Here is a 24,837-nt window from a genome sequence, read left to right on the forward strand (position 1 = left end):
GGAAGGAGGGGAAAAATTAGAACAAGAGGTTTGGCAATTGCCAATGTTGTAAAATTACCCATGCATGTATCTGGTAAATAAAAACTATTATTTAAAAAAAAAAAACTGTGCTTACCCTTTGATCCAGCAGTATTTCTACTGGGCTTATATCCTAAAGAGATCTTAAAGGAGGGAAAGGGACCCACATGTGCAAAAATGTTTGTGACAGCCCTTTTTGTAGTGGCCAGAAACTGAAAACTGAGTACATGCTCATCACTTGGAGAAGGGCTGAATAAATTATGGAATATGAATGTTATGAAATATTGTTGTTCGGTAAGAAATGACCAGCAGGATGATTTCAGCCTGGAGAGACTTACATGAACTGATGCTAAATGAAATAAGCAGAACAGGAGATCATTATACGCAGCAACAAGAAGATTAAACGATGATCAATTCTGATGGATGTGACTCTTTTCAACAATGAGATGACTGAAGCCAGTTCCAATGATCTTATGATTATGACAAAAAGAGGACTGTGGGAAATGAGTGTCATTCACAACATAGCATTCTCAATTTTTTTGTTGTTCTTTGCTTGCATTTTGTATTCTCTCAGTTTTTTTCCTTTTTGATCTGCTTTTTCTTGTGCAGCAAGATAACTGTATAAATATGTATACATACATTGGATTTAATATATATTTTAACATGTTTAACATAGATTACTTGCCATCTGGGGAGGGAGCAGGGGGAATAAGGGGAAAATTTGGGAGATAAAGTTCTGCAAGGATCAATGCTGAAAAATTATCCATGCATATGTTTTGAAAATAAAAAAACTTTAATAAAAAAGAAAAATAAATAAAAATTCACTTTGTGATGTACTATTTCCTCCATAAAGTTGATAACTTAGTATTTCTTTGGAGATCAATGAAATAATGATTGGATTTAGGAGAGTATAAAAAAATCTTTATGTTAAGCAACTATGCCAATAAAATAATATGATTTTTTTAAAATGTCAATTCTCTTTTCCTTGTAGAAGTTTTGGTGGGATTCTTAAACGGAAACTGTCGGAACTCTAATTCTTATAAAATTAAAATTTTGCTGTTAGACTGAAATAACAAGCAAATAGGAGGGTTTCTGTGCTAGCAATATTTATCATTTCTAAAATGTTTTGAGAAAGGATACTTGGTTTCCTAAAAAAAAATTTTCTTAAAAAAAGTTCAGACAAGAAAATGTAAGAATATTTGAAGTTGGATGAAAATATTACCAAAACTTTGTACCTAATTATGATGTAACTGAGGAGTTGATAATATAGTGTCCCAACAGTCTAAGTACTGTCTGAAGCTTTAATAATAGTAAGAATGCTCTAAGATTTTTGGAATGTCATAAAAAAAAAAAAAAAAAATCCCACACATTTCACAACCACACACACACAAAAAAAAGATCAAATTTTTTTTAAAAATATTGGCTAATTTCCTACTAAAATTTGACATAACTATTTTATTGCACTATATGCACTACTTTGGTAGATTTTCAAACTTTGTTTAAAAAAAAAAAAACTTTCATCAGCTACCACTCTATGTGACTGAAAGGAATAAATTTTTAATACTAGTCTTAAAATCATCCAAAAAATGAAGTTTTGATGGGTACACAATAATTTTGATGTGTATGCACAACAAAAAGTTAAATTGATAAAGATTAAGTAATCGAGATAGTTAAGCAAAAGGATCACCTATACTAATACAATTTGTCTGAGAGTGTCTTCCAGAAATTATCAAACATGCATGGCATTAATGACAGAGTGCCCCATCATCTTGTTAAAATTTTTTAAATTAAAAAAAAAAAAAATTCACCAAGTGTAAAATTTTAAATAATCAAACTTTAAAATGATGATTTTTATAAATTTATAGCATTTATACTTTAAAGTTAACAAAAACTTAAGAATATATTAAGACTTCTAGAACACTTTATATGTATGTGAAAATCTCCAAAGGCTCAGAAAGATGGAGTCACTTGTCTGAAACCATACAGCTAGTTAATGTAAGTAGCAGTAGCACTTGACATAAATCCAGGATGTTCTATCCAGTGTACCTTCAACTGCCCATGCTGTAGGTGTTGGGTGAATGTATATGGGAATATAAATATCTTTGAGGCAAAATATATATATTCTTAAACAAGTATCTAACCACTGAGTACTTGGATGGTGCTGAAGTGAGATACAAAGGTGGAACATGGCGCAATTAAAGGTAAACTGAACTTAAAAAACCCTATATTCTAGGACCTAGTTTTGCATTCTTAGGCAAATCATCTTACCTCTGAGACAATTGATGGGACAGTGGATGGAGTGCTGGACCTGGAGTCAAGAAGACCTGAATTCAAATTCATCCCATGAGACTTACTATAAGCCTGAACAAGCCATTTAACTTATGCTTGTCTTCCTTTCCCCAGCTATAAAATGGGGGAAGAATAGCACATCTCATAGGATCATTGTGAAGATCAAATGATCAAATGAAATAACACAGGTAAAAGTCCTTTGCACAGAGGTTGGCACAGGGCCTGATATGTTCACATCAGTTGAGTTTGATTCTTCATGGTCCTCCTGGGATTTTCTTGGCAAAGATATTGGAGTGGTTTGCCATTTGTATTTTACAGATGAGGAAATTGAGGCAAGCAGGGTGAAGTGACTTGTTCAGGGTCATCTAGTCAGAATGTGTCTGAGACCAAATTAGAACTCACAAAGACTAAAAAAGCCTTCTTGACTCCACTTCTGACACTCTATCTATGGCACTATCCAGATGCCTTCCAACATATGGTACATACTATATGAATACTTATCTTTTTCCCTCTTTCTACCCTCTCCATCCTGTGCCACTGGATTTTCACATACAAAATGAGGGGTTTGTTTTGCGACTCTAAGTTCTGGGCATTACATACAGTATGTGTTCTCAAGACCTTACCCTTTAGAAAGGGAGCTAAGACTTGCACAGACACAAGAAAATATAATAAAGTATCACAGAAGTGCTAGGGTATGGGACCCTGCCAAGAGGAAGTACAGAGGCCACCTCAACCTTTGATGCACAATAAGTTTTCTGCCACATTGCAGAAACGCCCTTGTTGAGCAAGGAGCAGTGATGTACGTCATGGGGATGGGTTGACCTGAGGGTCATAGCATTTATACTTTAAAGTTAACAAAAACTTAAGAATATATTAAGACTTCTAGAACACTTTATATGTATGTGAAAATCTCCAAAGGCTCAGAAAGATGGAGTCACTTGTCTGAAACCATACAGCTAATCAGTAAGTAGCATGGGAGTAGGGATGCCTGGACAGGGCCTCTCACTTGTCATCAGGTTGCTAAATTGCTGGATCAGCTCTCCTCCCATTGGCAGATACCATGCATACACAAAGCCCGCTTCTCTCAACAGTGATTGGGGATTGCTACTGTTTACATGCTGATCACACTTACAAAAATGTTTATCCACAAGGCTGTTGGGCATAATAAATTGGAGTTCTTTTCACATTCAATGAGTCTCCTGCCTCATTCATCTCCTCTGTGATCAAAGGGCTCATATACTTTAAGCTCTTAAGATGGCTCAATGTACAAATAAATACTAATGTGTCCAAAATAGACAGCAGCTAAGATGGGGATCATAGAAGGCTTTGTTAAAAAGATGATATTTTAAATGAATCTTTAAGGTCAGATAGAATTTCAATGCAGAGAAAATGGAAGAGGAATTCCAGAGAGGAGAAATTGTAAGTACAAAGAAATAGAAACAAAACAGTTAAATTAGACGAGAACTTTTTATTAACAAAAGAGTAAAAGTCTGTTCCACTTGGACTACGTCACTTCACTCAAGGAAAGACAGTCCAGTATATGTGCTACTCTAGCATACTCCTTTTCAAATGACTGCTTCTCAATCCACCTCCCATCTCCTACCTTACCATTTCTCTTATCCCTGAGACAGACTTATGACCCTGAGTATCACAAGTCTCAACTATGATAGAATAAGAGACTTTAAAATAATTTACATGGTTAGAGGCAAGAGTAGATTCTATAGTAATCAAAACAATTAATAGTATCCACTTCAGTCAGGATTAATGATCCAAAAGTCTGAGGTCTGATAGGTTCAAGTGGGAAAGTAATTTGAAGTAAAAACAATCCTCATTACCCCCTTACTATTGGAATCAGTTGCCCAGCACAATACAATTCTGCCATCACCAAGGATCAGGCCTTCTGGTACTTCAATACTACCCAATGCTTCAACTCATAGTCAGTTATATGCCATAAATCCCATCTGAATCTTACACTAACTCTGAATCCCTCACACTCCCCTTCATCACTTAGCACCAAGATTAATGGAATATTTTAATGCTATCAACTAGAGATATTATCCCAAGATAGGTCATTTGATAATTCATTCAACTTGGTTTTAGGAGCTTCAATCCTGGACATCCACCACCACTTAGTTGAATTTTCCCAGGATAGCAGCCTTCCAAAAGTAACTGGAAAAGAACCAAAAGAAAGGTTTCATCTAGTTCTTGATCTATCCGAATGTAATCCTAAAATTATTTGGTAAAAATAAAAAAAGGAACACTAACGATTTCCTATGACATAGAACCCAGAAACCATACTACCCTTATTCCTTCCCCATTTCTACTGGACCAATTTACATAAGTGGTAATATTTACCAAGTTAGCCTTCTAAGCAACATTCAAAAGAAAGATGAAAGGAAGAAAAGCCTTTTAGACTTGGTATAATTTTTCTTTCAGGCACCATTACTTCCCAATTACACTTGAATGACACAAAAATAAATGTTGAATGAAGTGTTACCAGTGAAAACTGACACAATAGAAAAGGTATAATACAAAGAGTATACTGAGTTTGTTTTAAAAGTTTACCAGTATACCAAAAATTAATATATTCACATAGGTAAATAAATATTTTGTAGCTCTTATAATACCCTATTTGGATTTGTTGAATCTAAATGCAACATAATGTCTGTTAATATTTTAAACACATTGGAAACAGCTATTTTACATAAATCTGGTTGGTTTCAGAAGGATTTTTTTCCCTTTGATGTAAGTACCACTGTATATGAGGACTGGCCCTGCAGCTTTCAGGATTATAGAGTTGTCTATGGAAGTGATTAGTTAAGTGAATTGTCAAAGGTCACAAGGCCAAAACCATTAAGTGCCAGACATAGGATTTGAAACTAGGTATTCATGACTTTAAGGTCAACTCTCTGACACATGTCTTGCATGTAATGTATTATGATATTACCATTAAGGAAGACCCATGCAATAAAATCACCAAGTGGTATTTACACACATATATTGTATCTAGGTTATATTGTAACACATGTAAAATGTATGGGATTACCTGCCATGGGGGGGGGGGAGGGAGTAGAGAGAGGGAGGGGATAATTTGGAAAAATGAATTTAAAAAAATAAATAAATAAATAAATAGATGAATAAATAAATAAAATCACCAAGACTTTCAAACTGACCACAATACTTGCCATATGTAAATTTCTATATGATATCCTTTTCATCAATTTTAATGAAAAATCAGTCTTGTTCTCTAACACAATCCACTTAAAAAATACTTTTTCTGATTACTCAGTTTTTTAACATACCAGTTCTTGTAAAAGTGATCTATTTAAATGTGTATTTTAAATATAAGTAAAAGGTGATTATCAACCTTTTTAATCAAAGATACTTGTTTTGTAACATCAACTATGATGACTGCTCTCTGTATATGTTTTCCTGATATCATCTTTTGTTCCTGTAAAAGCTCTTACAAGCTAAGCTGGCAATCTTCACGTAAGATGTTTTAGAGCACAAACTTTGCTTTTACTATGAAGGCCAATAGTGTTTTCTTACCAGCACTTCTCAAATTAGGGTCTAAGCCTGGCATCTCTTTGTTAGCTTCAGGACTGACACTGTAGATGGATGCCCCTGCTTCACTGACAATGCTGAAAAAAAAAAAAAAAAGAAAAAAAAAGTTTAGCAAATCACTGACAAGGGGCACAAAGAAATTAAAATTTCATGAAATAGGATCTTCCATAGTTTATCATACTTCTCTGATCAAGTCATTTATGTCCTTCTCTTACTCCAAATTATATAGAAGAAAAATGAATTTCTACCTATATGAAAATACTCAGGAGGTGAATATTTGATAATGATGACCTAACTGGACATGAGTATCAAACCCTAAGAACATATGTAGTATCCAGAAAGGTAAATCTGAATTCTAAAAATACTAAATCTATAACATTTTTGTGTAGTCTCTGCCAGTCACACTAAGAGGATAATTTGTAAGAGAGCATGGAGTAATGCTCTATGATAAAAATAGCCATAGTTTGATGTGACAAGAGATAAGAAAAATTGCCATCCTACTTGTCAATATGATCTTTAGCCATGCATCTATTTTAGACATAAGTTAATAAACACTTATTAAACAATTAATATGTGCCAAGTCCTAAATGCGCACAGGGGATACAGAGAGGCAAAATACTATGTACAACGTATGTGTAGATACACACACACACACGTTAACTTGGAAATGACCAACAGAGGAAAGGTGCTGGTATTAAGGGAGATAAGGAAAAAGGCTTCCCGTACAGAGTAGTATTTTAGCTAAGATTAGAAGTAAGCCAGAAAGCAGACATGATGAGGAAGAGCATTTTAAGAATAAAGAACAGCTAGGAACATCCAGATTCTGAATAGCGATTTTTTTGTTTATTTATTTTGAGGATTAGCATGGAAGGGAAATAGAAACAAATATTTCTTGTACTTTATAAATATTATCTCATTTGATTCTCATAACAAAGTGTGAGTGCTAGTGAGAAGTTTAAGTGACTTGCTTAGGGTCATAAAATAATTGTGAGAGGCCAGATTTGAACTCAAGTTTTCCTGACTCCAGACCCAGTGCTCTATCTACTGGGTCACTTAGCCGCCTAGATGTCAATCTATCAAAGAGTATCTGAGGAAGGTAGTATAAGGTCTAAAAATAAAAGAAAGGTGGGGGATGGGAGTGAAAGGATGAGGTCATGGAGGAGTTTGATTACCAAATAGACTTTTCATTTGATACTAACAGGAACAGCCACTAGAGTTTATTGAGTGGGACATCTGGGGTAGTTGTACTTTTTTTTAATCTCCAACTTCCTGTTGGATATTCAACCTCAATATCCAGTATACATTTTAACTCATGTCCCAATACTGAGCTTATTATCTTTGCCCTCAAATACTTTCTCCTTAACTTCCCTCTTACGTTGAAGATATCACCATGTATCCTGTTCCTTAGGCTCACAACAACTAGGTTTTATACTTCCTCTTTTACTTCCCATATCCAGTCAATTACTGAGACTTGACAATTTTACCTGTGTAACTTTTCTCATATATGCATCTTCTTTCCTCTGACACTACCATCACTGGTGCAAACCAAAATCATCTCATGCTTAAGACTTTGACTATTATTATTGTTGTTCAAAAAAACTGCAAATTTATTATGTATCAACTTGCTATTTCTTTTAAATATATAGAGTTAACACATAACTTTTTTTTAAATTTCTCTCTCCCCAAGATGGCTACACACACACCCACACATTTCATTTTGCTTCTCACTATTTCATGCCAATCTATGTTTTTCTAAAATCAATGAGTTCATCATTTCTCATTGCATAATAGTATTTCTTCTAAATCATATGACACAACTTGTTCAGCCATCTCCTAATGGCCATCTTTTCAATTTCCAGGTCTTTGTCACATCAAAGAGAACTGCTATAAATATTTTAGAACATATAAGTTCTTTTCCTTTTTCTCTAGTCATCTTTGGAAATAGATTTAGTAATAGTATTACTAGGTTAAAGAGTATATGAAGTTTAATAATTCCTTGGGTATAATTCCAATTTGCTGTCCAAAATAGTTGGATAATTTCACATTCCACCAACAATAAATTAGCATCCCAATTTTTCCACATCCCCTCCAATATCTGTTACTTTCCCCTTCAATTATTTTAGCCAATCTGATATATAAAATGCTATTTTAATATGCATTTCTCTAATCAATAACGATTCAGAGTTATACTTTCATACAACTACAAATTGTTTTGATTTCTTCATAGGAAAATTGCCTGCTCACATAGAAAATTGCCTTTCATCACTTATCAAATGGAGAATGACTCATATCCTATAGATTTAGTCAAGTTCTTTATGTTTTAAATGACTATCTGAGAATCTGTCTATAAAAATTTCACCCCAAATTTTCTGCTTTCCTTCTAATTGTGGCTACATTTGTTTTACTTGTAGGTAAACTTTTTAATTTAATATAATGAAAAATATGCATTTTATACCTAATTTTGCTCTCTACCTCAATTATTCATAAACTGCCTATCTCTCTCTTTATCTAGGTTATGTATCCATTTTTTCTTCCTTTGTAAATAACATATTAGTCTATGCCCAGTTTCTGCCATAGTTTATTTTCCCAATTTTTTAACTAAATAATGAATTCTTATCCCCAAAACTTGAGTTTTTATACTTGTCAAATGCAAAGTTACTATATTCATTTGCTTCTGTAAATTGCATTTCTACTCTTTTCTACTGACCCACCTTTCTATTTCTTAGACAACTTGATAGTTTTGATAATCACTGCTTTATAATTTACTTCAAGATGTGGTACTGTTAAACCTCCTTCCTTTGCATTTTTTTTTCATTATCATCTTTGATATTCTTGACATTTTGTTCTTCCAAATTAATTGTTATTATTTTTTCTCATTCTGATGATAATATAATTATATTGTTGAAAGTTGAAGGTGGGAGGGGGAGAGAGACATGTAAAGAATTGCAAGACTTTTAGGATTTTACTGCAAAAATACTTTGAACTTAATAAAAAATTTGACAAATAAGAGTCAAGAGAAATAGGTAAATTTTTAAGGATCTAAAAGTATAAGGCATATTTTTGTTTTTGTTCAGGATTATGCTTCTTTTTTGCTGGATATAGTATTTTCTGTTGCAATCCTCGTTTCTTTTGATTTCCACCATATATTATATTCCATGTCCTGCAGTCTCTTATTGTAGCCACAATAGGTTTTGTGTGATTCTAATTGTGGCTCTAGCATATTTGAAATGTATTATTGTTGTTGTTGTTCTTGGTGGTGGTGGTGGAGGTGATTTTCTTTTTGATGTGTGTGTGGGGGGGGGGTTGGAAATTTAGCAACGATGTTCTTGTAGATTTTTCTTGTAGGATCTCTTCTGGGTGATTTGGCTCAATTTTTTTTTTTTCTTTTTCTACTTTCTCCTCTTGTTCTAATAAGTCAGGTCAATTTTCTTTAACTATTTAATTCGATTTATATTTAAATTTAATAAAAATTTAATTATTCTTATATTATTATATCCAGATTCTTTTTTTGTTCATAGCTTTCAAGTAGTCTAATTCTTATGTTTTCTCTTCTTGATATTTTCTTCAGAGATGTTTTCTTATGAGATATCCCACATTCTCTTCTATTTTTTTCTTTACATTTTATTATTTCTTGGTCTTTTGTAATTTCAATGGATTTCTCTTACAAAATTCTAATTGTCAAAGAGTCATTTTCTTCCTTAATACATTGAGTCTCCTTTTCTGTGGTTGCCTTTCTTTTCATAATCTTGATTTTTTTTTCAAGTTTTTCTCAGTCTTTCTCATTTGATTTAAAAAAGTTTTTTTTGTTTTTTTTTTTAGTTCTTTTATGAATTTTTGGGGGCAGGTAATCATTTAACTTACTCTCTGGCACAGGAGAAGGCTTTTTTTTTTTTTTTTAATTTCAGTATGCTCCTCTGAAGATGAACCCTGGTCTTCCTTATTGCCAAAAATAACTTTCTATGGTTAGTAACTTTCTAACCTTTCTCCTTTGCCTGCTCTTTAAAAAAAAAAAAAAAAAAAAAAGTTTTGTTTTTGTTATTTAAATAAAAGCTTGTTACTCTCATCCCCTTTAGTCCTGTGGTAGAGAGAGAATACTTCTGGCTTCAGGTCTTCTTTCAGTTCTCCTCTCTGGTCTAGATCCCCAAAGTGAGTACTCTGCCCTCCTATAGGTGCCTTCAGACAGGCAGCACTGCTTCTGCACTCATTCAACATGTATTTGTTCCTTTTCACCCAAAACCACATCTCCACACCTTTGAAGTCCTTATTAGCAAAGGTTCCCTCAATTTTTGCTGGAAAGTGCCAATCTATGTTTTTTTGGAAAGTGTCTGGAAAGTGAAAATTCCTATGGCTGGGGCAGAAGCTACCTCTCAACCCAACTAAGCTCAGGGCTAGCTGCTTGCTACTTCGGTACAGCTAGCCTGGAGATGTTTACACTCCATAGGGGTCAAATTTTAATCCTATTCAGATCTTTTCCAGTTGTTCCCAAGAGAACCACAGTTCTTCCCCAGCTCCTAGTTGTTTTTAACAGCTCTATGTTTGTCCTGAGGAGGAGTAATTTTGTTTTCTTTATGGGGAAATATGGAGAGCTTACAATTTTTCGGATTAACTTGATTTCTTTAAATTGTAAAATAAGAGGGTTCAACTAGATGCACCCTGAAGTCTTTTCCAATTCTAAATCTCTGTTGCAAGCCTTTGTTCTAAGAAGTCACATAACTGAAGCTTATCAAATTCTTGGTCAGTTGAATTGGATAATTAACTGTGTTGGCACTTTGAGAAAGGGCAGTGGATAGCAAACAAGGCCTTGAATCAAGAAGATCTAAGTTCAAATCTGGCTTCAGACACTTAGCTACCTGATCTAGCATAAGTCACTTTTGCTTCAGTCTCCTCATCTGTAAAATTGAGATGATAAATCTAGCACCTAACTCCCACAGTTTTTCTGAGGATCAAATGAAATAATAATTGTAAAAACTTAACACAGTACCCTGCACAAAATAAGCAGTATGTAAATGTTAGCTACTAATTCTATTATTGTATGATTGTTTATTTTATTTCAGGAAGTTTTGATAGCTCAGTATTTAAACATCAAAGAAGAAATATACTTTTATGACATAAGTATCCAAAGCAAAATATCCATCCATTGTCTTATCAGTACAGAATACAAATGAATGCTTAAAGTGCCAAGATAGGCATGAAAAAATTAAAATTCAAACTGTTCTTAAGAGCCTTTGAAGGAGTTTTATTAACTATATTCAAATAGAAAGAATAATGACTGCTTGGGAAGAGTAGAGATTGTATACAACAAGGATCTACAGCTCCTTGAACATCTCAAAACTTCAGAAAGTTAACAATGACTATCTTTCTAAACTTTATATTTAAATCTCCTTTTAGCTATCACATTTAACAATTCAATGGGATGATTGCAGAATTAGTATAAATGCTTTTGAATGACCTGCATATTCTAAAACAAGGGATTAAAAAAAAGTTGCTACATCACAAATCAGAAGCATTGTACCAAACATAGCTATGTTACTTTCTACACCTGAATAATACAACATAAAACAAGAGACCTACAAGAAAAATTAAAAATTTGATCCACTCTAATATTTTGAAGTTGAATTATCTTAAACTAACTTAGAAAACCAATTATTATTTTCCTTCTTCCCCCAAAAAAGTAACAATTCAGTGCCTAGAGATTTTACAATCTTTGTTAGTTTTCTTTCAGATTAGCCCTCCTACCTATCCACTTTTCCTAGAATTCCAGTGGTAAATATTCATTATATTTGTGTCTCCACCATCCAATATGGTGTCTAGAACATAGGAAATACTTAAGAAATGCTTGGTAATATGTCTGAATGAATAGCTAATGACCAATAGCTAGCAAGAAGAATAAATTGAACTAGAGATAACAGTATAATTGGAAATATCAACCACTTTGAAACTAGAGAAATTTCTGGGCTCTGCACAATATAAACTCATTCTAATCCCTACCCTGATCATATCTTTTTTAGTCTTCCACATGAGGTGGGTCATAATGGTAATAGAACATTTAACTACAAAATCTTCTTACAGCTCTAACAGATTTTTTTTTTCCTGAGGCAATTGGGGTTAAGTGAATTGCCTAGGGTCACACACCTAGGCAGTGTTAACTGTCCAAGGCAAAATTTGAACTCAGATTCTCCTGACTGCAGGGCTGGTGTTTTATTTACTGTATCACCTAACTGCCCGGCTCTGACAGATTTTTAAATTTTTATTCATCAGTGGAATAGGTTAGGTTCACAGGGCAAGATAGTGAATAAAAATAGCAATCTAGTGTTTGACAAACCCAAAGATCCCAAATTTTGGGATAAGAATTCATTATTTGACAAAAACTGCTGGGAAAACTGGAAATTAGTATGGCAGAAACTCGGCATGGACCCACATTTACCACCACATACTAAGATAAGATCAAAATGGGTCCAAGATTTAGGCATAAAGAACAAGATCATAAATAAATTAGAGGATTATAGGATAGTTTACCTCTCAGACTTGTGGAGGAGGAAGGAGTTTTTGTCCAAAGGAGAACTAGAGATCATTATTGATCACAAAATAGAACATTTTGATTACACCAAATTAAAAAGTTTCTGCACAAACAAAACTAATGCAAACAAGATTAGAAGGGAAGTAACAAATTAGGAAAACATTTTTACAGTTAAAGGTTCTGATAAAGGCCTCATCTCCAAAATATACAGAGAATTGACTTTAATTTATAAGAAATCAAGCCATTCTCCAATTGATAAATGATCAAAGGATTTGAACTTACAATTCTCAGATGATGATATTAAAATTATATCCACTCATATGAAAGAGTGTTCCAAATCACTACTGATCAGCGAAATGCAAATTAAGACAACTCTGAGATATCATTACACACCTGTCAGATTGGCTAAGATGACAGGAACCAATAATGATGAATGTTGGAGGGGATGTGGGAAAACTGGGACACTAATACATTGTTGGTGGAGTTGTGAAAGAAACCATTCTGGAGAGCAATCTGGAATTATTCCCAAAAGTTATCAAAATGGGCATACCCTTTGACCCAGCAATGCTACTACTGGGCTTATATCCCAAGGAAATACTAAAAAAGGGAAAGGGACCTGTATGTGCCAAAATGTTTGTGGCAGCCCTTTTTATAGTGGCTAGAAACTGGAAGATGAATGGATGTCCATCAATTGGAGAATGGTTGGGTAAATTATGGTATATGAATGTTATGGAATATTATTGTTCTGTAAGAAATGACCAACAGGAGGAATACAGAGAGATTGGAGAGACTTACATCAACTGATGCTGAGTGAAACGAGCAGAACTAGGGAATCATTATACACTTCAACAATGATACTGTATGAGGATGTATTCTGATGGAAGTGGATATCTTCAACATAGAGAAGAGCTAATCCAATTCCAATTGATCAATGATGGACAGAATCAGCTACATGCAGAAAAGGAACACTGGGAAATGAGTGTAAACTGGGAGCATTTTTTTTGTTTTGTTTTGTTTTGTTTTTCTTCCCAGATTATTTTTACCTTCCAAATGCAATCCTTCCTTTGCAACAACAACAACAAAATTCGGTTCTGCACATATATATTGTACCTAGGATATACTATAAGATATTTAATATGTATGGGAATGCCTGCCATCTAGGGGAGGGGGTAGAGGGAAGGAGGGGGAAAATTCCGAACAGAAGGGAGTACAAGGGATAATGTTGTAAAAAAAAAAAAAAAAACCTATGCATATGTACTGTCAAAGAAAATGTTATAATTATAAAAATTAATAAAAAAATTTTTATTCAAAAAATTATAAAATTTTTATTTTATTTTAAGATTTATTTAAAATTTTATTACTCAGGAAGTAACTCAAGAAAAAAAGTAAATTAGAAGGGGACATTAATTCATTAAGACATTAATAACATTAATTTAAAAAAAAATTAAAAGACTTCCTGGAAAGAAAGTCAGGGAGGGTAGCTCCTTCCAAATTCCTTCAACACTCATGAGACATTACTTTCTTCATCTCATTAAGAAAATCTAGGGAAGAACCAAGAAGAGAACTACAAAAAAGAAAGCCATATAATTATGTAAAAAAGAGGAAATTGCAACTACAACTACTACTTATAGAGCAACATACTCTACCAGCCCTGAAATCTTGGTCCTAATTCTAACCTAGGAGTGATATGTTACTTTGGACATTTCAATCAATCAATCAACAAGCATTTTATAAGTCCCTACTAGTCTTCAGAACTGTGCTAGATGTCAGGGATATAACTACAAAGACTGAAACAATCAGTCCACAAACAGTTTTTACTCCCTTCCTGCATACTAAGTAAGAGATGCAAAACCAAGTCCCATTCCTCAAGAAGTATATATAAGATATAAAGGTTTTGGAAGATAATCTCAGAGGAGCAGTAAAGTCAGGATAATGGGAAAACTTTAAATTAGTTCAAATGAAGGCCAGGGAAATTAAGAGACAGAAATGATGAAGAAAAAACATGGGGAAATAGACAGAACAAAGCATGTGAACAAGGAATGGATAATCACGTGTGAGAACAGACAGGACAATTGGACTAGATTGCTGAGTACATCAGGGGAAGAGTAGTCCAAAGAAACTAGAAAGAAAGATTGGGGTTAGGTTGCAAAATCCTTTAAAAGTTAAGCAGACCTGAAGCCAGGAGGACCTAAGTTCAAATATGGCCTCAGATACTTAACACTTTGTAGCTGTGTGACCTTAAGCAAGTCAATTAACCCCCACTGCCTCAGGAAAAAAAAAAAAAAAAAAAAAGTTAAATAGAGAATTTTATATTTTATTTTAGTATAGAATAGGAAAATGAAAATACCAGCAATGATTGAAAAGAGAAGTAATGTGGCCAAATCTGTACTAAAGGAAAAGAGATAATTTAGTTTTGAAGATGGAAATAATCTCAGAGAAAAAGAAAACAGATTCTCTTCAAGAACAAGAGAGATGTTCACAAAAGCTGATCATATAGAGAAGCCCTGAATAACATAAGTTCCATCTTCTGACTAAATGCAATAAAAATTAAATTTAAATAATATGAGCAAGTTGTAAAACCATATGTAAATTGGAAAAAAATCCTCGACTACATTAAATGAGCAATCAGAAAAATATCAAGATGATCTTTAAAAGATAATAATAATAAAAATTTATGAGATGCAGCAAAACCTGATTTTAGAGGTAAATGTACATCACTAAATGCCTAAATTAATAAAAATTAAAGGGAAAAATGAATGAAATGAATTTTCACCTAAAATTAGGTGAAAGGGAATAACCTAATAATTCAAAAAAAATCATGAAGATAAAAAAATTAATAGCAGAGACAATGGAAAAATTCAATATCTTCAGAAAACCAATGGATGATGAATAAACATAAGAAAAGTGACAAACCATTAAGAAATGGATCTTGTAAAAGAGGAAAAATAAATGATAAACAAAATGTCTAATGAAATGGAGATTATAACAATAATGCTTGATACTTATACCACATATTAAGGTTTCTAAAGTCATTTCTGTATAACATCTCATTTAAATTTCACAACTATTCATGAGAGGTACCATCATTAGTCTCATTAATATAGTAGGAAACAAAATTCAGAGAAACTGATTTTATAATAGCTAGATGTTTATATAGCTCTTTATATACATCATCTTATTTGATCTTTACAACAAATCTGTGAGTTACATGTTATTATATATTATGTATTTTATGAATGAAAAAAGTGAAACTGAAGTTAAAAGTATCTTGTCCAGATTCTCACACCTAGGAAATGTCTGAAGTGGAACTTAAAACTAAGTTGTCCCGATTTGAAGTCCAGAACCCAAACCACTACACTTGCTTGTCTCAACACAATACAAAGCAAATTTAGCATTAAAGAAATTACAGAAAATTATATAATTTTTTTTATTTCAAGGAATTTAAAGGTAATGAAAGAAAAAGCATTTCACTGCAAGCACTGTGCTAGATACAAAGCCAAAAGTAAAAGCGTTTTCATCCTCAAGGAGCATACCTTCTAATAGAAGAATAATATTTGTACAGAGTGAGTCAAAAAGTATTTAATAAGTATTTAGTATGTGTCAGGCATGTGCTAGGTATACAAAGAAAGATTTTTTTAAAAGTCCTTATTCTCAAGAAGTATATGTTCTACATACATATATACTTACTAAAGGGGAGGGGTAAGGGAAATATTTTCACATGGAGATAACGGCTGAACTCATGAAAATTGATATCAGAAAATGAGATAATACAAAGATAGAAAAAAGAGAAGGGCATTGGACAGAGCTGTAAAGAACAGCCACAATTAGAAGATACATCATGGGAGAAAAATAAGCAAAGAACTGAAAAGGAATAGTTAGAGAGACAGGAAAATCAGGAGAAAACAATGTCACTAGAATCTACAAAAGAGAAGGGGTCAAAGACTGCAGAAAACTTAAGAAGGATGAGGATTTAGAAAAAGACTATATTACATTTAGCAGTTAAGAGAACAATGGTCATGACAGAGAATAAAGTTGCAACATAATGATGAGGTCAGAATACAGATTTCAGAAAGTGAAAAGAGTGAGAAGAATTAGAGACACTGGTGATAAATAGGTTTCTAAAAAAGTTTAGCCATGAAGGAAAGGAGAGCTAGAAGATGATAGGTAGCAAGCACTGTCACACTGAGTAAGGCAGCAAAGAAGGAGCCAGTAGATAATAACAAACTGAAGATTAGCAAGAGAAAAGGCTTGTCAGGGGAAATAACCTATTGAAGAAAGTCATGGGGTTCACTTGGGAAGGTGAGATTTTAAATTATTGTAAGATAAAGACAAGAGATGCCAGTTAAACAGATTGTTGGGCCCCAATAGCAACAACAACAACAAAAAAAGGCATCAAAGACAAACAAAAAGGGGTGAATTTGGGGTGAGAAAAAGCTGAGAATACAAGTTGGTTGCCAAACTGTAAAGATTTAATGTTAAAAGTTAAACAGAAGACTTGTTTGTTTTAATTCATACTCCCTTTAGGATAAAATATAAAAATATATCATTCAATTTTCATATTCTATAGTCAAGCAGACTAGCCTTCTTGCTATTATTCAAATATGACAGTTCATTTATCCCCAAGGTCTAGTACAGTGTCTAGAAAAGAGTAGCCACTTAATAAATGCTTGATGATTAATTCACTTGATCTAGAAGTAAAAGAGAAATTGGGGGTGGGGAGAGATGGGGGTAAAGAGGCAGAACTCAGAGTAGGGCTGAATAAAGGGGTCATAAGTTAAAAGGATGGATTACAAGACACCAAAAGGAGTAAGTGGTAAGAGGAACACCTACATGGAAAGAGGTATTACAAATTAATGTCACAGAAATAGACAAAAATCAATCCACAAACATTTATTGAGTTGCGTATTCTGTCAGTCAATAAACTTTTAAATTTTTACTATGTGCCCTAGTGCTAAGTACTAGGGATACAAAGAAAGGCAAAAACAAGACAACTGACCTCAAAAAGCTCACATATTAAGAGAGGAGATTGTACACAAACAGTTACATACTGCAAGCTAAATACAGGGTAGACTAAAGGTTGTTTGAGAGATCCTAACAAGAGAGGGGACAGGAAAGATCTTCTGAAAACAATTAAGATTTGTGCTGAAGCTTTATGAAAGCCAGCACAACCAGTAGTTGGAAGAGAGTTTATATCCGAATAGTAGAAGGTGTAATCAGATTGGCACTTTAAGAAAAATTGTTTTGGCAGTTGAATTGGCAAAAAATTAGAATGAAGAGGGATTTTAAAGGGAGACTAACCAGAGGATGTGGAATTTGGCAAGAGAAGACTTGAGAACACCACCTAATTTGGAGCACAAGAGGGAACACTTACAGGTGAAAGACACTAAGCTCTGTTTTGGACAAGACAGATGATGACATTCAATAACTACCTCAGATGGTAGGATCAAGTAAAGGATTTTTCAAAATGAGAAGATATGGGTTCATTTGAGGGAGCAGGAAGAACATTAGCTGATAGGAAAAAGAAAAGGGGGCCTCAATTTTTTCAAGAAATATGAAATAAGATTCTTAGCTACAAAAATAGGATGGAAGCGGGGTGTGCAAAATAGTTGAAAAGAAATGAAAAAGTTAAGAATGGCCCTTGTGGTGAGTGGGGAAGGAGAATCAATTAGGAAGGAATAAAAGGACTGTCCTATAGCAGTGAGTGGCAGGTAGTGATTATTTAACATAAATTTGTAGTGAATAAATGCTATTCAAAAGCATTTAGGATAAAGGATTAGGATAAGAATAGGAATAAATGGAGAGGGAAATGTTGGGAGTGACCCCATGTTGGGGTTCCATAAGACATAAGTAGAGACCAGACAGGACTTAAAGGTTTTCAGATTTAAAGAAAAGTGTCAAGTTGAATTGTATTACCAAGGAATGCAGATAGGGCAAAGAAAAAAAAAAAATGTGTAGGTTGATTATCTACTCAGGAGAGTAGAATTTGGGGGGAAAGCAAAAACAACAACAAAACAAAAAAAAAAAAAAAAACTATAAATGAGGAACTACATTCACTGAAGAAAAAAAGGATAAAGATTACCAGGATCTGGACTTGGTGACAAATTTGAATATTGTTTACCTCAAAGGATAATATGCATGAGTGATAGTGGTAAAGGGAAGATCTGGAACTGTCAGTATGAAGTATATCCAAACTTCTACACCATAACTAGTAAGTCAGTGAAAGTGAAAACAGTACTGGTAAGGGTGGCCAGTGATGGAATGTCATTAGGAAGGAGACAGGTTTTAGTGAGTGCTAGAGGATGAAAGAGGTAAGAAAGGAAAACATTTAAGATGAAAGCAAAGGTTTCTTTGGAGAACTTTGGAGAACTGTGGAGTTGAGGAGCAGGAGTGAGGGAGATGGAAGTAAGGGAGCAAGCAGAATGGCAATGATTTTGATACCTTCATCTACTCTGTATATAGCTTGTATGTACACATTGCTCCATCATGAAAATATTTAAATCTCCACTGCTTAGCACAAATAGTGCCTGGCATTTTAAGTACTTAGATGCTTTACTGACAGACTGACTGAAAGAAATAAGGATTTCAGAAGAGGAATGGAAGAGAAAAATGAAATGTGTTCTGAAATGTCCAATTTGAGAGACCTATAATATATTCATTTTGAAATATTCAACAAACATTTAGAGAATAAATGGAGCTGAGAGGAGAAACTAAGAGTGAATATATGGGTTTGAAAGTCATGTAAATAGAGACAATTAAATCCATGAAACTGATGAGATCACTAGTTGAGAGAAAACAGAAAGGGTTCAAGGGAAAGCCTCCAAGAGTTCCCAGAGGAGGGAGATCTAATATGAATGAAAATCCCAAAAAAAGCAGACAGAAAAGGAGCAGATAGATAAGTAGGAGGGAAATGAAGCTGGGTAAAGGAAAGGAAGGGAAAGGAAGGAGTGATGCTAGGAGGGGATAGAAATAGAAAATAGAGGATAAGATACCAGTCTTACTTTAGCAAGGAAAGAAAAGAAATAAACAAGGTAAGAAAAAGGAAGCAAAGAATGAGAAAGAGGGAAAAGAAAATAATATAAGTAAACTTTAAAATTCAGCATGGTTAAAAACTATGGTTAAAAACGTGGTTAAACTTTAAAATTCAGCAAAGGGAAAATTAATGGGAAAAGAATGGAAATAAGATTTGTGTAAATTAAAAAAAAACTTGTGAATAAAAGACAGATTTAAAAGAAAAGGAATATGAGAGGAGCATGCATATATATTTTAATGTAAAAAAACAAAAGCTTAATAGCTATGAATCTAAATGTGAATGCATAAATTCCCCATTAAAAGAAACTGAGGAATAGAAAATTAAAAAAAAAAAAATTAAGTACACAAGAAATATATTTAAAACATATATATGAGATACTACAACCAGCATAACACATTGTTGAAGTCAAATACAAAAATGTCCCATACGCTCTAAACAATTTTTGCAACATTTATTGTGGTAACAAAAAACCAAAAACAAAGACTGGTGTGTGAAGTGCTAAACAAATTGTGGTACCTACTCATAACAGAAAATTATTGAACTGTAACAGTCTAGTCAGGGAGACAGCAAGCCAAGAACTATGTACAAACAAGATATATAAAGTGCTAGAACTCTGTCTTCCCAGAAATCAGCAGGAGTCAGGATCACTAAACGTCTTTATTCTTGATCTTTTACGGTCAAGGTCAGGGGATTAGATCTAGCAATCTCCACATATACCTTCCTCCCTCCAACGCTGTGAGAAAGAGCGAAAGGGTCTTAATTTCCTCTTCTTCCTCCTACTCCTCCCACACACGTCACTTCCCCCTCTTTGTCCCACCAATCAAGTCAGCACAGAATAGCTGGGGAGGGTCAACCTTCAAACAAGTTAATAGGGAACCGTCCAATTAGCAATTAGTCTCACTTGCTCCATTATCCAAGTGCATTTGCTCAGTTCTAGCCCTTTACAATAAAGAATAAATTGGAGATAATCAGCTACAAGAAAGCACTAATATTAAAGGCATTGGGAAAGGGTTCTTGGTAGATGGAATTTTGGCTGGGAACTGATGGAAACGAATTAAGCCAGGAAGCAGAAATGAGGAGGAAGAAAAGGAGGACAATTCCAGGCATGGAGTAATTTGAACAAAAATGTTCAGGGTTAGAAGATGGAGTATTTTATGCAGGAGGCCAGAGTTACTGGATTACAGAATACATGGGATTGAGTAAATTAGAAGAGGCAAGATTATGAAATGCTTTGAAGATGAAACAAAACAATTTTTATATTTGACGCAGGAGATGATAAGGAACCATTGGAATTTATAGAGTAAAGAGGCAGTGGGAAAGAGAGCTATGTGTGACATGGTCAGATCAGCAATTTAGGAAGATTAATTTGACAGGGGAGTGGAGAATGGACTGAAGTGAGAAAAGATGTGTGGCAGAGAAAATAATAAGCTACTGCAGTAATCCAGGCTTGAGGCAATAAAGATCTACACAATGGTGGGTAGTAGTGTCAGAGGAGAGAAGGAAGCACCTATGAGAGCTGTTATGAAAGTAAAATAATCAATTTTGGAAATGTTGAGTCGAAGCTTTCTATGAGACATCAAATTTGTGATGTTTAGTAGGCAGCTGGAGATGCACGCAGAGAACTTAAGACTGGATATGTAGATGAAAAATCATCTGAAAATTCAAGCTGTGAGAGCGAATGAGATCATTAAGTGAAATAGTAGAGAGAACATGGCCCAAGTCAAAATGTGGGGGTTCACTCAAATTTAGTGGGTATGACCTGGATGAATAATCATCAAAGAAGACTAAGAAGAGAACCATTATGAAGTAGTGTTATGAAAACCTAGAAAAGAGAGAATATCAAAGAAAAGGTGAAATAGTAATGAGAAAAATCAGGAAGCTATTGCAATAATCTAGATAAAAAATGATAAAGATCTGAACTAAGGTGGTAGCTGTGAATAAAGAGCAATCAGATTCAAGGAAGGCAGAAATAGAAAGATCAGGCAAAAATATGAGTTGAGTTAGCATAAAAATATGAATCTAAGACATTGGAAAGATGGTTGAGACATTTGGACAAAAGTGAGAAATTTCAAGAAGATGGTTTAGAGGGAAAGATAATAAATTCATTTTTAGACTTTTTAACACTAAAATGTCTTCATGATGCCAGTTTGAAGTTTCCAAAAGGCAACTGATGATTTGGGAATGAAGTTCAAGAGAGAATGACATTGGGTATATATAGGTCTAAATTATCTTAAAAAGAGAGGATAATTGAACCATGGAAGTCTAAGAGACAGAATACAGGGGGAGAAAAGAATCTAGAATGCTGAGGGAAAATCTCAGAGAAAAATCCACAGGTTAGGGTACTATAAAAGTGTGCAAATTTTGTGAAAGTAATGGTTGTATGTGCATATGCTTTTATTAATATTAGACTAAGTCATAATTTGGCCTTGATCAGTTGAAACTATATTAAGCTGTCTTTTCCTACCTCCCCTTTAGTTCATCACATGTCAAATGAATGCAGGATTATCTAACATACAAAGGTTTCAATGGACTCTTTTTTTTCTTTTCTTTTCTTTTTTTTTCTTTACACAACTTCTCTCTTCATTTTCTTTTATACCATATGCAATCTGGTTTCTGATCTCAAAATTCCAATGGATCTACTCTTTCCAAAGTAACCAACAATCTTTATCTACCAAAATGAATGGTCTGTTCTCAAACCTCATTCTTCATAACATCTCTACAATCTTTGAAACTGTCTATCACCTTCTTCTGGATACAACCTCCTCCCTACATTTTCATGATATTGTTTTCTTATGGTTCTACTTTCTAAATAGCTTCTTCTCAGTCACGTTTGCTTAATCTTCATCCACATCATATCCACTAACCCTAGACACGTATCAAGGAGTCTGTTTTGGATCTACTTCTCTTGCCCCCCTTACAATATCCTATTTGGTGACCCTATCTGTTTTCATGAATTCAATTATCAATGAATTATTAACTTCATCTCTTATATAGATGACTTCCACATTTCTATATTCAATCCAAATTTCTGAGTCCCAGTCCCAGAGTCCTCTCAAATCCAACTTGTCTAAAATATCTATATCCAGTGTCTAAAACTAATTCCCTCAATCCTCTCCTCTTCCCAAATTTCCTATTACTGTCAAAAGCAGTCATTCTCCCAGTCATCCAAGTTCACAACCTCAATACCCATCATCAATTCCTTATTCTCACTCGTCCTAATATTCAATACTTTCAAGTCTTGTCATTTTTACCTTCATAAACTCTTCCATATATATATATATATATATATATATATATATATATATATATATATATATATATATGTCACATCCTGTTCTCTCCTTTGATGCTGCCATCATTCTAGCTGCCATCATCTCACACTTCAGCTAATGCAATAGCCTTCTCAAGGGTCTCCCTGCCTAAGGCTCTTCACACTCCAATACTTTCTCCACTAATTTTCCAAAATTATGTTCCTAAAGCTCAGGACTGATCACTTCATTTTCTTTACTCAATCAATTCTAGTGGTTCCCTATTGCCTCTAGGATCAAATATGAAATCCGCTGTTTGGCTATGCACCAATGTGCAAGATGAAGAATTAGATTTACATTTTGGACATGGACAACATAGGAAACTGTTTTGGCTTGACTATTCATATTTATTACAAAAGTTTGGTTTGGGGTTTTTAATTGTTGTTGTTCCCTTTTAAACAGGGGGTTGGAAAAGGAAAATAAATGCTTGTTAATTAAAATTCTTAATTTAATTTTTTAAAAGTTACCAATCTCTCCCTTCTTTGAAGAAGTACAGGTTAAAATATTTAATATATTGTTAGATAAAATTGACATATTATTTGGTTTTCCCCTTTCTTTCTTAGTTGTTACAATGGATAAAGTATGGGTAGGGGATAAAGGGGAATAAATTTTAAAATGAAGGTGATGTAAAAAAACAAATGTTATCATAAAACTGGAAAAAAATTAAGTTTGACTGTATTGATGTTCAATGTTAAATTTTCAACTAAATTTTATTTTTTTAAGTAGAAGGAAAATTCATACTTCTATCAATATATTATTTTTGATATTTCTAGCAATAACTTGAATTAAGTAATAGCTTAGCAAATAAATAAATATATTTATTTAAATATATTGCTATAAATAGCAAATTTATAAATTTGAGGAGGATAGAAAACATATCTTAAATACCAGAATTGGGATTCAGAAAGACATCTACTAACTACAATGATAGAATGTATCTGATAAGATGAAAATTAGTGGGGATTTAGGTAAAATTATAGGCTTAGCTATAAGATAGATATACAAAAGACCTATGATTTTTATTGAACTGCAAAATCGATATGAAAGAATGATTCCCCCATCTTAGAGGGTATTAAATAAAAGTAATACTATGCAGCACTTAAAGATTAACAAAATATTTTGTAAAGATCTTATTTCATACCCATAATAATCCTAAAAGGCAAGTGGTACTATTGTACTCATTTTACACATAAGGAAACTAGGAGAGGTCGACCTACCAAAGAATCACACAACCAGTAAGTGCATAAGATGGAATATGAAATTGGGTTTTCATAACTCCAGGCCCAGTGTTCAATTTACTGCCCATCTAGCTGCCTCTTTATAAAATAGTTTTCAGAATGAGGAAATTTATGAATTACTAACTAGTCTGGTTTGTTTAGTATTTCTTGAACATTGTGTTTTGTTTTGATTGTCATGTTTTAGGAAGAAAATTAAATTAAATTCATTCAGAAGAGAGCAATCTTGATTCAGATATGAAAATTATGACCAATGAAAGTTAGTAGCAAAATTTAGGGAGAATAGCTGATTTCAATTTATTGAAAGATTGCTAAATAGAACAAGACTATGCTCTTTTGGTTTTATGGAAGGTCAAAGGGAATGCTAGTTATTTTTGTGTTGGCAAAGATTTGGAAAATGAGTAGATGCCCATCAACTGTGGAATGGCTGAATAAGTGATGGTATATGAAAGTAATGGATTATCATTGTTCTATAAAAAAATGATGAATAGGCTGATTTTAGAAAGGCCTGGAAAGATTTTACATGAATTTACATGTTGAATGAAGCAAGCAGAACCAGGAAAACATTGTATACAACAATGGCAGAAGTGTGCAATGATCAATTATGATAGACGTGGCTCTTCTCAGTGATTCAAATGATCCAAAGCAATCCAAATAAATTTTGGATGGAAAATGCCATGTGTACTCAGAGAAAGAACATCAACACATACTATGTTCACCTTTTTTTTTTTCCCTTCTGGTTTTTTTCTCATGGTTTTTCCTTTTGTTCTCTCCCAACATGATACATAAAGAAATATGTAAAAAAATGAATGTACATGTATAATTTTAAAAAAATTATTTTATGGTAACTAGGGAAATTAAAAAATTAAAAAAAAT

At 33.4% G+C, this 24,837-nt stretch overlaps 1 protein-coding gene across 5 annotated transcripts in view; it reads right to left on the minus strand.

The window, feature by feature from the left end:
• The window catches only part of SRBD1 (S1 RNA binding domain 1), a 302,637-nt gene that overhangs the window by 141,196 nt on the left and 136,604 nt on the right, over window positions 1-24,837 (minus strand). For all 5 annotated transcript variants that reach the window (XM_074286722.1, XM_074286726.1, XM_074286723.1 and 2 more), the window contains one exon: window positions 5,857-5,948. In XM_074286722.1, the coding sequence (XP_074142823.1) occupies window positions 5,857-5,948 (92 nt within the window). The remainder of the gene's footprint in view (window positions 1-5,856; window positions 5,949-24,837) is intronic.

Source organism: Sminthopsis crassicaudata, chromosome 2 (assembly GCF_048593235.1).
Source record: "Sminthopsis crassicaudata isolate SCR6 chromosome 2, ASM4859323v1, whole genome shotgun sequence".
NCBI classification, from domain to species: domain Eukaryota; kingdom Metazoa; phylum Chordata; class Mammalia; order Dasyuromorphia; family Dasyuridae; genus Sminthopsis; species Sminthopsis crassicaudata.